The 13165-nt window shown below is 41.5% G+C and overlaps 2 protein-coding genes across 4 annotated transcripts in view; one reads left to right on the top strand and one right to left on the bottom strand.

Annotated features, from left to right (window-relative positions):
* The window catches only part of LOC103397188 (glutamine--fructose-6-phosphate aminotransferase [isomerizing] 1-like), a 561006-nt gene that overhangs the window by 456404 nt on the left and 91437 nt on the right, over positions 1-13165 (top strand). The gene's annotated exons all lie outside the window — the stretch shown is intronic.
* Positions 1-13165, bottom strand: part of LOC103397177 (proprotein convertase subtilisin/kexin type 5-like) — a 63861-nt gene that overhangs the window by 30253 nt on the left and 20443 nt on the right. The window contains exons 6-9 of the mRNA XM_025052705.1: positions 10252-10340; positions 9329-9501; positions 4873-4923; positions 2439-2620 (exon numbers count right to left, since the gene is read on the bottom strand). Of these exons, the coding sequence (XP_024908473.1) occupies positions 2439-2620; positions 4873-4923; positions 9329-9501; positions 10252-10340 (495 nt within the window). The remainder of the gene's footprint in view (positions 1-2438; positions 2621-4872; positions 4924-9328; positions 9502-10251; positions 10341-13165) is intronic.

The following is a 13165-nucleotide window of genomic DNA, read 5'->3' as shown; positions in this document are numbered from 1 at the left end:
GTGTTTGCACAGTTGCAACACCTCCTGCACAGGAACACCTACCTGTCTCACAGTGCCCTCTGGCCTAGGGTGTCCTGGTGCCAAGTGCACTGATGGACACCCTTATGTTTGAACATGGTGTTTGTTGTGGATAAACTGTGACTAGCACAGAAATCATCCATGTGACATGTAGGTTTCCATCTTGTGCCAACCATATCCACCAGGTGATGGAGCACCTATATTTTGTTTGATGCAGGACCTCATGACTGCAGCCTGATAATTTGCCTTTTTTGCAGTGCTGATGGAAGGCATCACTTGTGGGGGGAATAGACAATTCTGGCGAGGCTGATGATGCCATACAGAAAGTCTTGTACCTAGCCTCATTGACATTTTCAGTAGCTGGCTGATCATACAGGTGGCATACATATTTGCAAAGTAGTGCAAATGTTGAGTAGTCCAAGTTAAAGTTAGCACCCAGATTTTTTTAAACCCTTAAGGTCCTCTTCGAAGGAGGTGTTGGTCCTGAATTCCATGGTACATGACACTGTCCATCCTCCCCTCAATGTGATGGAGGTGTCCCGTCCCCTTGGCTGAAAAGCACCCCCAAAGCATTATATTGCCACCACCATGTTTGATGGTGGGTATGCTGTCAATGATGTGTGTCCTGTTGCCCGTCCCTGTGAAAAAATATAAGCTGAAGACACTAGTTCTTTATAAAATGCATCTATATAAAAAACGGGCAGGATATTTTGTGACGAACCTTTTGCTGTAAGTTTAACGTAACTCGTTCTTTTTTATGATGTTGAGATTGTGTAGTTCCCAGACGTCGGAGCGAGATGAAACGATAATCGGGTTCACCTTATGGCCTACTAGTGTCCACAGCTACAAAGGACATTGTGAACCACACGCTGTTTGAGGTAAGTGTCCCAGATAACGCATGTGAATGATATTTTAAATAATTTTCATACCTCGAGTAGACAACCTTGAAGCTAACGTTAGCATTCCTCTGATAAATTATTGCTATATCACATAAGCTAATAGCGGTTAGCAGATAGCTATCGTTTCATGTTGGATGCTGGTTGTTTGGGTGTGGACAGGTGTCTTTTATACATGTAACGAGGTGAGGCAGGTGTATTTAATGTAGATAATTAGTTGGGATTGGAGATCTGTCTTAAAGAAATACAAACTGGCTTGTAGGAGCCAGAATACTTGCTGTTTGGTAGGGGGTCAAATACTTGTTTTTCCTCATCAGATGGTTATCAATTTTTATAAATCCATATGATGTGAATTTCTAGAATTTTCTTTGGGATTCTGTCTCTCACTGTTAGAATATACATATGATTAAAATTATAGATCGTTGCATTCTTTGTAAGTGGGCAAACCTGCAAAATCAAGGGGCCAAATACTTATTTCCCCCACTGTATGTTATAAAGACTGACTATTTGAACTATATTTGAATTTTAACATTTACAAATAATTTTGTTAAAAAAAAACAAATCAGAAACTTTTCCAATACTGCAGATGTTGTGAATGTAAGTACATCCTGCTTTGGTGGAGTAAAAACTCAGTATGCAGTAAGAGTATAACTTTGTAAAAACATACATATCTATATCAAGCAACATAAGTACACACACAACTGATGTGCTAAATTATCAGTAGAGCTACTAACACACATCTAAAGTTAACTTACAACACACCACTGGCTATGAATGTGGCATGTTGACAAAAACACATTTCTGAAAATAAAATAAAAAATAAATAAATTTGTATTATATTGATCCCATATTTGGGAAATTGTTGTGTTAGCAGCAAATATTCTGATAACAGGCTGCCCCTAGCAAGTGCCAAGCATGTGGTTCCTCTGGGAGTTGAATCCAGGAGTCTCTGCTCTCTGCTTCTGAGGCAGGCGTGCTAACTGTTACACTATGGAACCGACGATAGATAAGAAATGTTAAAGCAGATAAGAAGTGTTAAAGCATTTAGATAAGAAACGTTAAAGCATTTTAAATAGCATTGCCTTGTTTGTTAAAAGCAGATTGTTACATCTGATGATTAAGTCCTAAAAAAGGTTAGACAGACACAGGAGTCCCTGGTGCAGTAAAACAACTATTCTGGCTTGTGCTGTTTGTCAGAAAGTCAATGACCATTAAGAGAGGTCTGAGATTCCTAACGAACCCTGACAAGAATGTCTGACATGTTAGATTTTTTTTTCTTACAAAACCACTGGAATTAATAATGACAGCACAGACAAATTAGAACAAAAGGGATGCATGTAACCACACACAGAGACAACACAAAAAAAATGCACATCCACAGAGGACAAGTCCTTCTCCCCAAATAATACCCTGCTCAATATTTTATTTAAAACATTTCAGCAAAGTGCCAACTTCTGGGCTTTTAAAGAGGAAAATAATGGGATAAAGGAATGAAATGAAGGGCCAAGGTTAAATGGATCTTACTTTGCCTCCAGGGCCAGGGCGATAATTGCAGCAGCCATGGGAGCAGAGGCCGATGTCCCTGTGTGACTGTCTGTGCACCGGTGTCTTAAGTCTGTTGTGATCTGTAGAAAGATGAGAAGAGGAGGCAGACAAGAGGAGATTAAATAATTTTGGATATAATTGAAAAGCAATAGCAAAGAAAACTAAAGGGATAGGGTTTACCATTAAATAACTGTAAGAGTTTTTTTTATTTTGACTTTTCCTTTTTTTTTTCCAAAGTATTTGAAAGAGCTTGGGAAAAGAGTGAATGGGTTGAAGAAAAAAGAGAGTCAGCAGAAGAGTGACTGAAGTCGTGAGGATCAGGAGGCTTTAGTAAAACCTGAAACTTCTCATTCCAGCTGTGATACACTGCCTCATAGGAGATATCTGACACTTCGACTTAAACTCAAATGGACCACAACTTTCTCGCAAAAAAAATAAAAGCCCAAGGACAAGCAAAGGGCAAAGATTAGAAGGTAAAAAGTTGTTGAAAACAGTGTCATTGAAGGGCTTTGCGTTCACCTTAACATTGTGGACTTACAGTGGGGGAAATAAGTATTTGGCCCCTTGCCCCAAATCTTCATTGTATGGCTCATCGATTTTATCCCTCTGTAGTTGTTACAACTCTGCACATCACCCTTCTTATAAATTGGCACCAGAACACTTTTCCTCCACTCATCAGGCATCATGTCAGTCTCTAAAATTCTGTTAAACAACCTAGTCAGAAAATCTACCTCCACTTCTCCTAAGCACTTCCATACTTCCACTGGTATGTCATCGGGTGACTGACTTTCCACTTCATCCTCTTCAGGGCTTTTCTTACTTCATCCTTTCTATGGAGATGGTAAGGACAAATAACATGGATCTACCTTCTTCCAAATAGTCTCTGGTTCCTCATTCCTATGTTCCCTCATTTACTCATTATTTTCCTCATTCAACAACTCCTCAAAGTATTCCTTCCATCTTCTCAGCACACTTTCCTCAGTTGTGATTACATTCCTATCTCTGTCCCCAACCTCCCTCGATCTGGGCCTCTACACAAGATCTCGCCTCGTGGGGTGTCCCTGATCATGTGAACAGTGAGGAATCATCCCAAAACCACAAGGGGGGAACTGATGAATCAAATGAAGGCAGCTGGGACCACAGTTACAAAAGAAACAGTTGGTAACACACTACGCCGTCATGGATTGAAATCCTGCAGCGCACGCAAGGCCCCCCTGCTCAAGAAGAAACATGTACAGGCCCGCATGAAGTTTGCCATTGATCACCTGGACGACTCAGAAGAGGCCTGGAAGAAGGTGATGTGGTCAGATGAGACCAAAATAGAACTCAACTCAACTTGCCGTGTTTGTAGGGCAAATTCTGGACCAACACATCCTTCCCTCAGTGAGCGAGCTGAGACTTACTATCCTTGTTTTTCTCTCAAATTAAATTGTAACAGTATTTGTTCAGTTTACTAAAATGATTGTTTAATAACCTACATTTACAGATATTATCTTTAATTATACCTATTAGTGTATTTTGATGTACAGTGTTTAATTTAATACTGTAAATGTGCAGAAATTCCTGTTTGATTAAAGGAACCTGAATGATTTGGAGGTTGTCTGCAGGGAGGAGTGGGCCAACCTCCCTGCCGTAATGTGCACAAACCTTGCCACCAACTATAAAAAGCGTTTGACATCTGTGTTGGCCAATAAAGGCTTTTCTACAAAATATTAACATGCTGTTTGTCCACGGGGTCAAATACTTGTTTTTCCTCAACAGATGGTTATCAATTTAAATAAATTCATATAATGTGATTTTCTGGAATTTTCTTTAGGATTCTGTCTCTCACTGTCAGAATATACATATGATTAGAATTATAAATCATTGCATTCTTTGTAAGTGGGCAAACCTGCAAAATCAGCAAGGGGCCAAACACTTACTTGCCCCATTGTAAGTCAGTCTGCAAGACAAACCTTTGTGTTGTTACTTTGTCGTCACTTACTGTATGTTAGAATAAACCAGATCAGAGAGTGAAGAAAAGCTCAGCCAAGTTCCTGTGTGAGTCGTCATTAGAGGACTGGACTAAAAACAGTTAATGGACTATGTCAACGTGCGCGCACACTCACGCTCACTTACTACATCACTCACACTCTAATCAATTCTTACTATTTTTCTGTCATATGCAGCAAATCAGTGTAGATGGACAAGACGGTTTCCTGAAATGACTATTAAATACCCTTAATTTACAGACCTTGGCCTTAAATGCAGCTGTTTTTGATGTATTTTTAATATACTCTCCTTTTTTCCACTGTCCAATGAACATTTTTAAATCTTGGAATTCTTTAAAATGACAGATTAATACTGCAAAATTACAGAGATTAATCTGAAAGTTATCTTATTTTAATGTTTTTTGACATGTATGTTATTTTACAGTATGATGGACTGAGGCCCAGACGAAGATGGAGCCACGTCCTTTCCTTCCCTGTTTAAAGCAGATGCATATTATCAACTAAAATATACTGTATTTTAATTAATTAAAATCAGAATAATTGCTTTAGTTCAAGAACAAACAATGGATGCCTGAAGGTCTTGGAGGTGAGTGCATGCTCTGTAAAGATGAGATTGTTTTTTAAGTGAACTACTTGTCATTGTGACACAGCACACCACTGCACACAACGAAATGTGACCTCTGCTTTTAACCCATCACCAAAGTGAACAGTGGCAGCTTTAAGCGCCCGGGGAGCAGTGTGTGGGGATTCAATCATACCAAAATAAGGTGAAAATATTGTTGTTGTCGTGAAGAAACACCCATCCTCGATCCTTCTTCAGGGAAGGCATGTAGCCTTCGAACTTATGTGTATGCCATTCAAATGTTATGGCCCCGTCCATCCTCCCCTCAATGTGATGGAGGTGTCCCGTCCCCTTGGCTGAAAAGCACCCCCAAAGCATTATATTGCCACCGCCATGCTTGACGGTAAAAAATCAGATCGTCTACTCTTGTTGAGGACCAAACATTCCCTATTACTATTTAAACATTATCCAGTTATAGTCATTGTTCTCTTTATGTCACTTCATACTAATTTCCCAACATTTCAATTCATAGCACAATAAAGCAATAATTATTAAAATGGAAGGATGGATGGATGGATAGATGGATGGATGGATGGATGGTTGGATAGATGGATAGATAGAGATCAATCTTTACCCTCATCTGGACACAGAGGTTAGTAAAGTGATGATGAGAAAATGAGTCATGACAACAAAGTTCAGCCAGGAGTCCGCAGAAAATCTATGTGACAAATTGACCTGAAAATACAGTTAGCAGTATAATATACACGCTGCACACAGGGATCTACAGGAATAAAAGATGGAACAGAGTTCCTTGAAAACAGGCCTTCTATCAGGTGGCGATAAGCAGGTGTAGACTCTGTGACTGAATGGCTGATCAGAAAGGAGCAAACATAACAGAGGAGAGAAGAGCTGAGCTCTTCAAAGGACAGGACGCAATGAGACAGAGAAAGAGTGGTGAGGAAACGGTAGCACAATGCATGAACTGCCTGTTTAAGGAGGAAATTATTCAAATCTCCCCTCCTTGAACCGTAACCTTAACGTGGTGGAGGGGTTCGAGTATCCAAATGAAATAAGGAGCTATGTTGTCGGGGGCTTAATGCTCCTGGTAGGGTCTCCCAAGGCAAACAGGTCCTAGGTGACGGATCAGACTAATAGCGGTTCAACGGACAGTGCTGCTCCCGGGGATTCCATCGTCCTGTTGGGGGACTTCAACGTCCACGTGGGCAACGACAGTGACACCTGGAGGGGCGTGATTGGGAAGAACGGCCTTCCCGACCTAAATCCGAGTGGTGTTTTGTTATTGGACTTCTATGCTAGTCACAGTTTGTCCATAACAAACACTATGTTCAAGCATAAGGGTGTCCATCAGTGCACTTGGAACCAGGTCACCCTAGGCCGGAGGGCAATGATCGACTTTGTAGTCGTGTCATCTGACATCCAGCCGTATGTATTGGACACTCGGGTGAAGAGAGGGGCTGAGCTGTCAACTGATCACCACCTGGTGGTGAGTTGGCTCCGTTTACGGGGGGCAAAGCTGGATAGACCTGGCAGACCCCAGCGTATCGTGAGGGTCTGTTGGGAACGTCTGGTGGAATCCCCGGTGAGGGGGCCTTCAACTCCCACCTCCGGGAGAGTTTTGAACAGGTCCCGAGGGAGGCTGGAGACATTGAGTGTGAGTGGACTATGTTCTCCACTTCCATTGATGGTGCGGCAATCCCGAAACTGGTGGTGGACACCGGTGATAAGGGATGTCGTCAAGCTTAAGAAGGAGTCCTACCGAGCCTGGTTGGTTCGTGGGACTCCTGAGGCAGCCGACGGGTATAGGCAGGCCAAGCGGACTGCGGCTCGGGTAGTCGTGGAAGCAAAATCTCAGGTCTGGGAAAAGTTCGGGGAGGCCATGGAGGAGGACTACCGGTTGGCCTCTAAACAATTCTGCCAAACTCCTGTGCAAACCAAAGATGGTTTAGTTTTTAACCGGCTGCTTTTCATTTTTCTTTTGCCTGCAAGTCATTTCTCTGGTCTAACCCTAAAATTCCTAATTTATTCTAAAGCGTTTGTAAGCTCATCCAATAATTGTTTAATATGCACTCTGTCAAATTAAAAAGATAATTGTGTAAGATTTTGGTTAAAATTAGGTAAGCAGAAAAATGAACCCATGCTTTTTGGTGTATTTTATAGGATTTTATACCTTTTGTTGCGGTAAACTTGCTATGATTTTGTGAGGCCAAATAAATTTACAAAAACAAAGACATTCTACATTTAAATGTTAATGACAAAAACACTGGGCCAAACATGACAGTGTATCGTTATTGCTTTACTACAATTCCCAACGTTTGGTAGAACCCCACACAACACAGGTATTTACCATTATCGGTGTTCTTTTATGTATTTAATATCTATCTATATGCTCTTTTGCAGCACAAGATGGTGGACTACAGAACATGGCTAGTAGTGTGATGTCATCGGAAAGCTATCTATTCTCGAAAGGTCTCCGACTTTTGGCGACCTCCATGCAAGTTACCGGCTTTTACCATATTTGGGGTACCGAACACATGATTTGTGTCACATGATCATCAGCAAATTATCGGGGAGGAGAGCAACTTGTTTCCAGGGAAAGTTACGTAATACAAGGAAGTGAAAAGAGACGTAACCCCCGCATCGGCTGATTCTGGGTTACCAAGGATGTTTAATACTTAACAAGGAAGAAAAAGATAACACACTGGAAACTATTTTTTCCAATTTAATTTATTTTTAGCTCTTTATTGGATAATTCTACCGGTGGTACCAGTAGAACAAGCAACTTGCACTGGTGCAAGTTGGGTATCAAATTACGTGTACCGCTCCAATTTTACGTCCACAAACTGGTGCATGCACGTGGTAATTCGAGCCCTGCCTATGATGTACCGTTGAGAGGCGGCAAAAAAAAAAAGTCACACATCAGTAAACAACAATGTATTTCACACATTAACAAGACCCGAGTGTAACCCTCACCACAGCTGTCAGTAGAGCCGTTTACACCTCAGCTTCTCCAGATAAACTCTGACTCTGACATGTACTAGACTATCACAGGTACATGTTTTCTTCACAGGCATATCACTCCGCTGCACTTACAAACAGCAGGACGCCACACCACCACAAATACATGCTCGCAGCGGAGCAAATTTCTACCCTTCGTCTGTCATCTTTAAAAGGCAGGCCTGTCAGTAGAGAAGGCAGCTTCTCCCAACACTACTGAGCTGCCACTCTAAACCTCCGGAGATATAAATATTTCCCAGTGCTGAACCCTCCGCACCCCCAGCCCCCCCAAACTGATTAGTCAGTTGGCACAAAGCCAGCTGTAGCAAACTTTCAAAATGTGAAGATGTATGCATACAGGTATGTGTTCGGGTACAAGTTTGGACCAGTTATTGGCTTCACCTTAGTTAACCCACGTCACAACTTTTCCACTAGACTCAGCCAAAAACCCAGCAGCAAGAGCAGCTTTTATTTTTGCAAAATAACCCATGAATATGCAATGAATATATGCGTATAAACTGGTGTCCGGGGGGCACTTCATAGGTACAAACAATTTTGGGGTTAAAACATGAGAGGATGAAACACACATCATCCTCAAGAGTGTGTGTTTGTTTGTATCTCGTCTTGTCTAATCCCCATTCCCAGGGGTCAAAAATAAACTTTCAACTAAATTTACAGACGTTTTAATCAGCTTTAAAGTGAATAAACGATTTGGGTCGGGACAATTCCAAATCAAGTGTATTTGTATTAGTTAGTGGGGCAGTGGTGGCTTAGTGGTTAAGGAAACGGACTTGGGTCCTGAAGGTTGCAGGTTCTAATCCACCAGCTGCCAAGTTACCTCTGAGCATGGCACCTTCTCCACACACTGCTCCCTGGGTGATCAAAAAGCTGCTCACTGTTCACTTTGGTGATGGATTAAATGCAGATGTCACATTTCGTTGGGTGCAGTGGTGTATGTCACAATGACAAGGAGTTCACTTTCCTTTATATTTCATTATGTTGTTAGATGAGAGCAGCACAATGAAAATGGTGTTAAATAACACTTATCTGGGAAATATGGCCTTTTCTTTTACTATATAAAGTGGAGGCACAACGGACAGTTTGATTATACAGACGTTATGTCTTGAAATATAGAGCTGAAGTCGGCTTAGCGCTAAAGCAGAAAAAAGCTTTAGCTCCATCCCTGACCAAACATTAATGTCATCTTTACTTCAATTTGATTTAATTGACTTGTACTCATCTATAAACATTGCATTTTTTGTAACAAATTCAAATTTGTGTGTACACGAGCACATTCTCACCATGCGGATGCCATTCTCAAAGGCCTGTCTGGCCAGTGATGCTGGGCCATCCACAGTCTTCCCGTCATCATCAGGTCCCCAGCTGGCACTGTAGATGTCAATGTGCTGGGGCTGGAGGCTCAAAGACTTGGCCTCCACCATGTCTGTTACATCTCCATCCAACATCCGAACACCTGGCACACGAGAATAATCAACTGTCTGTTATCAAAGATTTATCACACAGCCACACATATCCAAATTAGCAAACACAGGCACATACATATTACACACAAATACAAACGCATATATATTTAGTAATTTACACAAACATTCACACATGATTTATATTTAGGTTTAGTGTCTAGGGATTAACTTTAAAACATTAAAACATAAACAAGTACGATATTGATCCCATATTTGGGAAATTGTTGTGTTAGCAGCTTTTATGTATTTTTTGGGCAGTGGTGGCCTAGTGGTTAAGGAAGGCTTCAGGTTCAAGTCCACCAGCGGCCAAGTTGCCACTAAGGTGCTCTGAGCATGGCGCCGTCCCCACACACTGCTCCCCGGGCGCTTAAAGCTGCCCACTGTTTACTTTGGTGATGGGTTAAAAGCAGAGGTCACACTTTGTTGTGTGCAGTGTCACAATGACAAGTAGTTCACTTTCTTTTCTTCCTTCCTTACTTTCCTTCCTGTTAACAGGCTGCCCGTAGCAAGCACCAAGCAGGTGGTTCTTCTGGGAATCGAACCCAGAACTCTCTGCTTCCGAGGCAGGCGTGCTATCTGCTACACTACCGCTACGGTTTGTGTTTGCCTGTCTGCATGGTTCTGTGTCTACAGAATGTATGTTTTGCATTGAATATATTTTTAATTAAGCAGCTAAATATTTTGATTATAAATTGTTTTCAAGTTTCCACTGACACAAATACATTAGACAATCAGCTCACCTCCTATCCTGGCATTGTAGGCAATTCCCACAATGCAATGGGAATTGTTTGCGGCTGCTGCCACCTCGCCCGCACATCGTGTTCCGTGTCTAAGGCAAAGAGATAATATGAAGAGTATGTCACACAGATCTAAACACACACACGCAACGTGTGCCTGTGTCATCGACAAGGTCAAGTCAAGCACAAGTATACAAAAGCAGAACAGCTCATGGAAACTATGGGATAAATAGTGCAGGAACTACGCGTTCCTGTTCTGCACATAAACGTGTACAGGTGTGCATTCCTCATGTGGCAATCCCTCAATGAAGTGAAATGAAGTACAAAAGGAATGAATGTGGTTTCTACTACAAATATTACGTTTTTTAACATTGCTTGACAGAAATGGTGATGTTACATTTCTGATTCTATGGCAACAAATGTATAGAGTTCATAAACACAAGAGCTGTGTGTTGTGTCACACATAGACCCACACCAGGATAACATTCTTTGTAGCGACAATTCACTCAGGCCAGTGACCAGCATAAACAAATGTGTTTGCGTTGTCCTCCTCCTCTTTTAGGATCAGAACACTCACACATTCATGCACCTCCTGCAGAGAACATCTGCATCACAACACCCCCTGAAAACAGTTCTGACCGCTGCCATGAAAACCCTGCATCTAACCAACACAACCCCCAGGAAGGACACAAGGACGTTTTTCAAGTACAAGGGCGTAGAGCCAAAAACAACTTTGTGACAACGTGACAACTTTGGGTTGATATGATAATCTTACTTTGTTAATTTAATAATTTAAAACAATGAATTTATAGTAAAGGCTTTTTAGCTTTAGCATTAGCTTTTTTAGTAAGATCTTGGCCCAGAAAATAAATGAAAATATATTTGACTTCCAAGCTTTAATTAGTTTTTTAATATAATATTCAATGTGAACTGCAGTCAACAGACATGATGAAGATGTTCACCAAATATTTTGTTTAAAAAAAAAAACTGCAGAAATTAAAACTTGTCTGTGAGGTCATACAAGAATTACTGTATTTTTCAGACCATAAGGCGCACCGCATTATAAGGCGCAATATCAATGAACGGGAATATTTTCATACATAAGGCGCACCGGGTTATAAGGCGCATTAAGCTAAACAAAACAGTCAGCGAAACAATTAAGGGGAACAATTAAGCATGTCCGGATCCCTCTCGTCGTTATCCGAGTCAAGTCTTGTTGCTGCTATTAGTTGTTCAGTGATGATTCTGGTCTTCGTGAAAGCTCGGACGACATTTGAGACTGATACCTTAGCCCAGGCATCGACGATCTATAAGCAGATAGTGGCGTAACTTGCCCGACGTTGCCTCCCTGTCTTGGTTAATGTGTGTTCGCCTTCTGTCATCCAATGCTCCGACACAGCTCGCAATTTAACTTTAAACACCCTTTTAACACCAATATTTAGCGGTTGGAATTCTGTGGTTAATCCACCCAGAATGATGGCAAGCCCCGAATTAGTTTGTTTCACTTGGGTTTTGACAATATCGGTAAGACGGGTGCGCATGGAGTTGCAGATCAATAGGTACGGAGATTTGTGGAAAAGGGTAGTGACCTAAGTTGGACACTGGAGAACGCTGTTGTTGTTGTTCGCCTCTCCGGAGGCGAACAACGAGAAATAAAAAGAGAAATAAAAAGAGTTTTTGACCACGAAAACATCAACAGTCATGGGTCTGAGTCATCCTGCATCGCACCATATATCGACAATACAAAAACACAACGCAGAGTCTTAGGGTGTTTGAGGCATGACGCGACGTTGCACGGATTTGGGTTAGACAACCATACTGTAGCAATAGTTGTTGAACATCTTCAAATTGTGCCACAATAACAGAGTTAAACGTCATTGTTGACTCCCCAAACCACACAGCGTATCACACACGCTGTGTGGTTTGGCTTTATAAAATCAGGTCAGTAAGCACACGCAGAAGTAACACATACGGTACACCGGGTTATAAGGCGCACTGTCGATTTTTTGTGAAAATTAAAGGTTTTTAAGTGCGCCTTATAGTCGGGAAAATATGGTACACATGCTGGGTTTAATGTGAAAATTCAAAGGTAAAGCAGTGAGACGTTGATACATCCAAATGTGTCACTGCTGGCAAACTAATGGCAGGTTAAGACAGTGATCAGGATTATGTCTTCTTACAACATTCACATTACACCATCCTTGTTGCCATACAACACACTGTTTGACAACACATGTTAATGTCAAATGTTTGATGCCATACAGTGCCGTGAAAAAGTATTTGCCCCCTTCCTGATTTCTGTGTTTTTTGCATATTTACACACAAAGGTTTCAGATCATCAAACCAATTTTAGTATGACACAGAGACAACCCAAGGAAATAGAAAATGCAGTTTCTAAATGATGATTTTATTTACCAAGGGAGAAAAAATTACAAACTTGTCTGGCCCTCTGTGAAAAAGTAATTGCCCCCTGAACCTAATAACGGGTTGTGCCACCTTTGGCAGCAATAACTGAAATCAAGCGTTTACGATAATTGGTGATGAGTCTTTGGAGGAATTTTGGCCCACTCTTCTTTGCAGAATTGTTTCAATTCTGCAATATTAGAGGGTTTTCTAACATGAACGGCCCGTTTAAGATCACACCACAGCATTTCGATATGATTTAAATCCGGACTTTGACTTGGCCACTCCAAAACCTTAATTTTGGTTTTTTTTAGCCATTCAGGTGGACCTGCTGGTGTGTTTTGGATCGTTGTCCTGCTGCATGCTCCAAGAGCGCTGGAGTTTGAGCGCACAAACTGATGGCCGGACGTTCTCCTTCAAGATTTGCTGGTAGACAGTAGAATTCATTCTTCCATCAATTACAGCAAGTCGTCCTGGTCCTGAGGCAGCAAAGCAGCCCCAGACCATCACACTG

This window comes from Cynoglossus semilaevis, chromosome W, assembly GCF_000523025.1.
Source record: "Cynoglossus semilaevis isolate Cse_v1.0 chromosome W, Cse_v1.0, whole genome shotgun sequence".
NCBI lineage: Eukaryota > Metazoa > Chordata > Actinopteri > Pleuronectiformes > Cynoglossidae > Cynoglossus > Cynoglossus semilaevis.
Note: the sequence above shows the minus strand (reverse complement) of the source record. Positions and strands in the feature narration are given on the sequence as shown.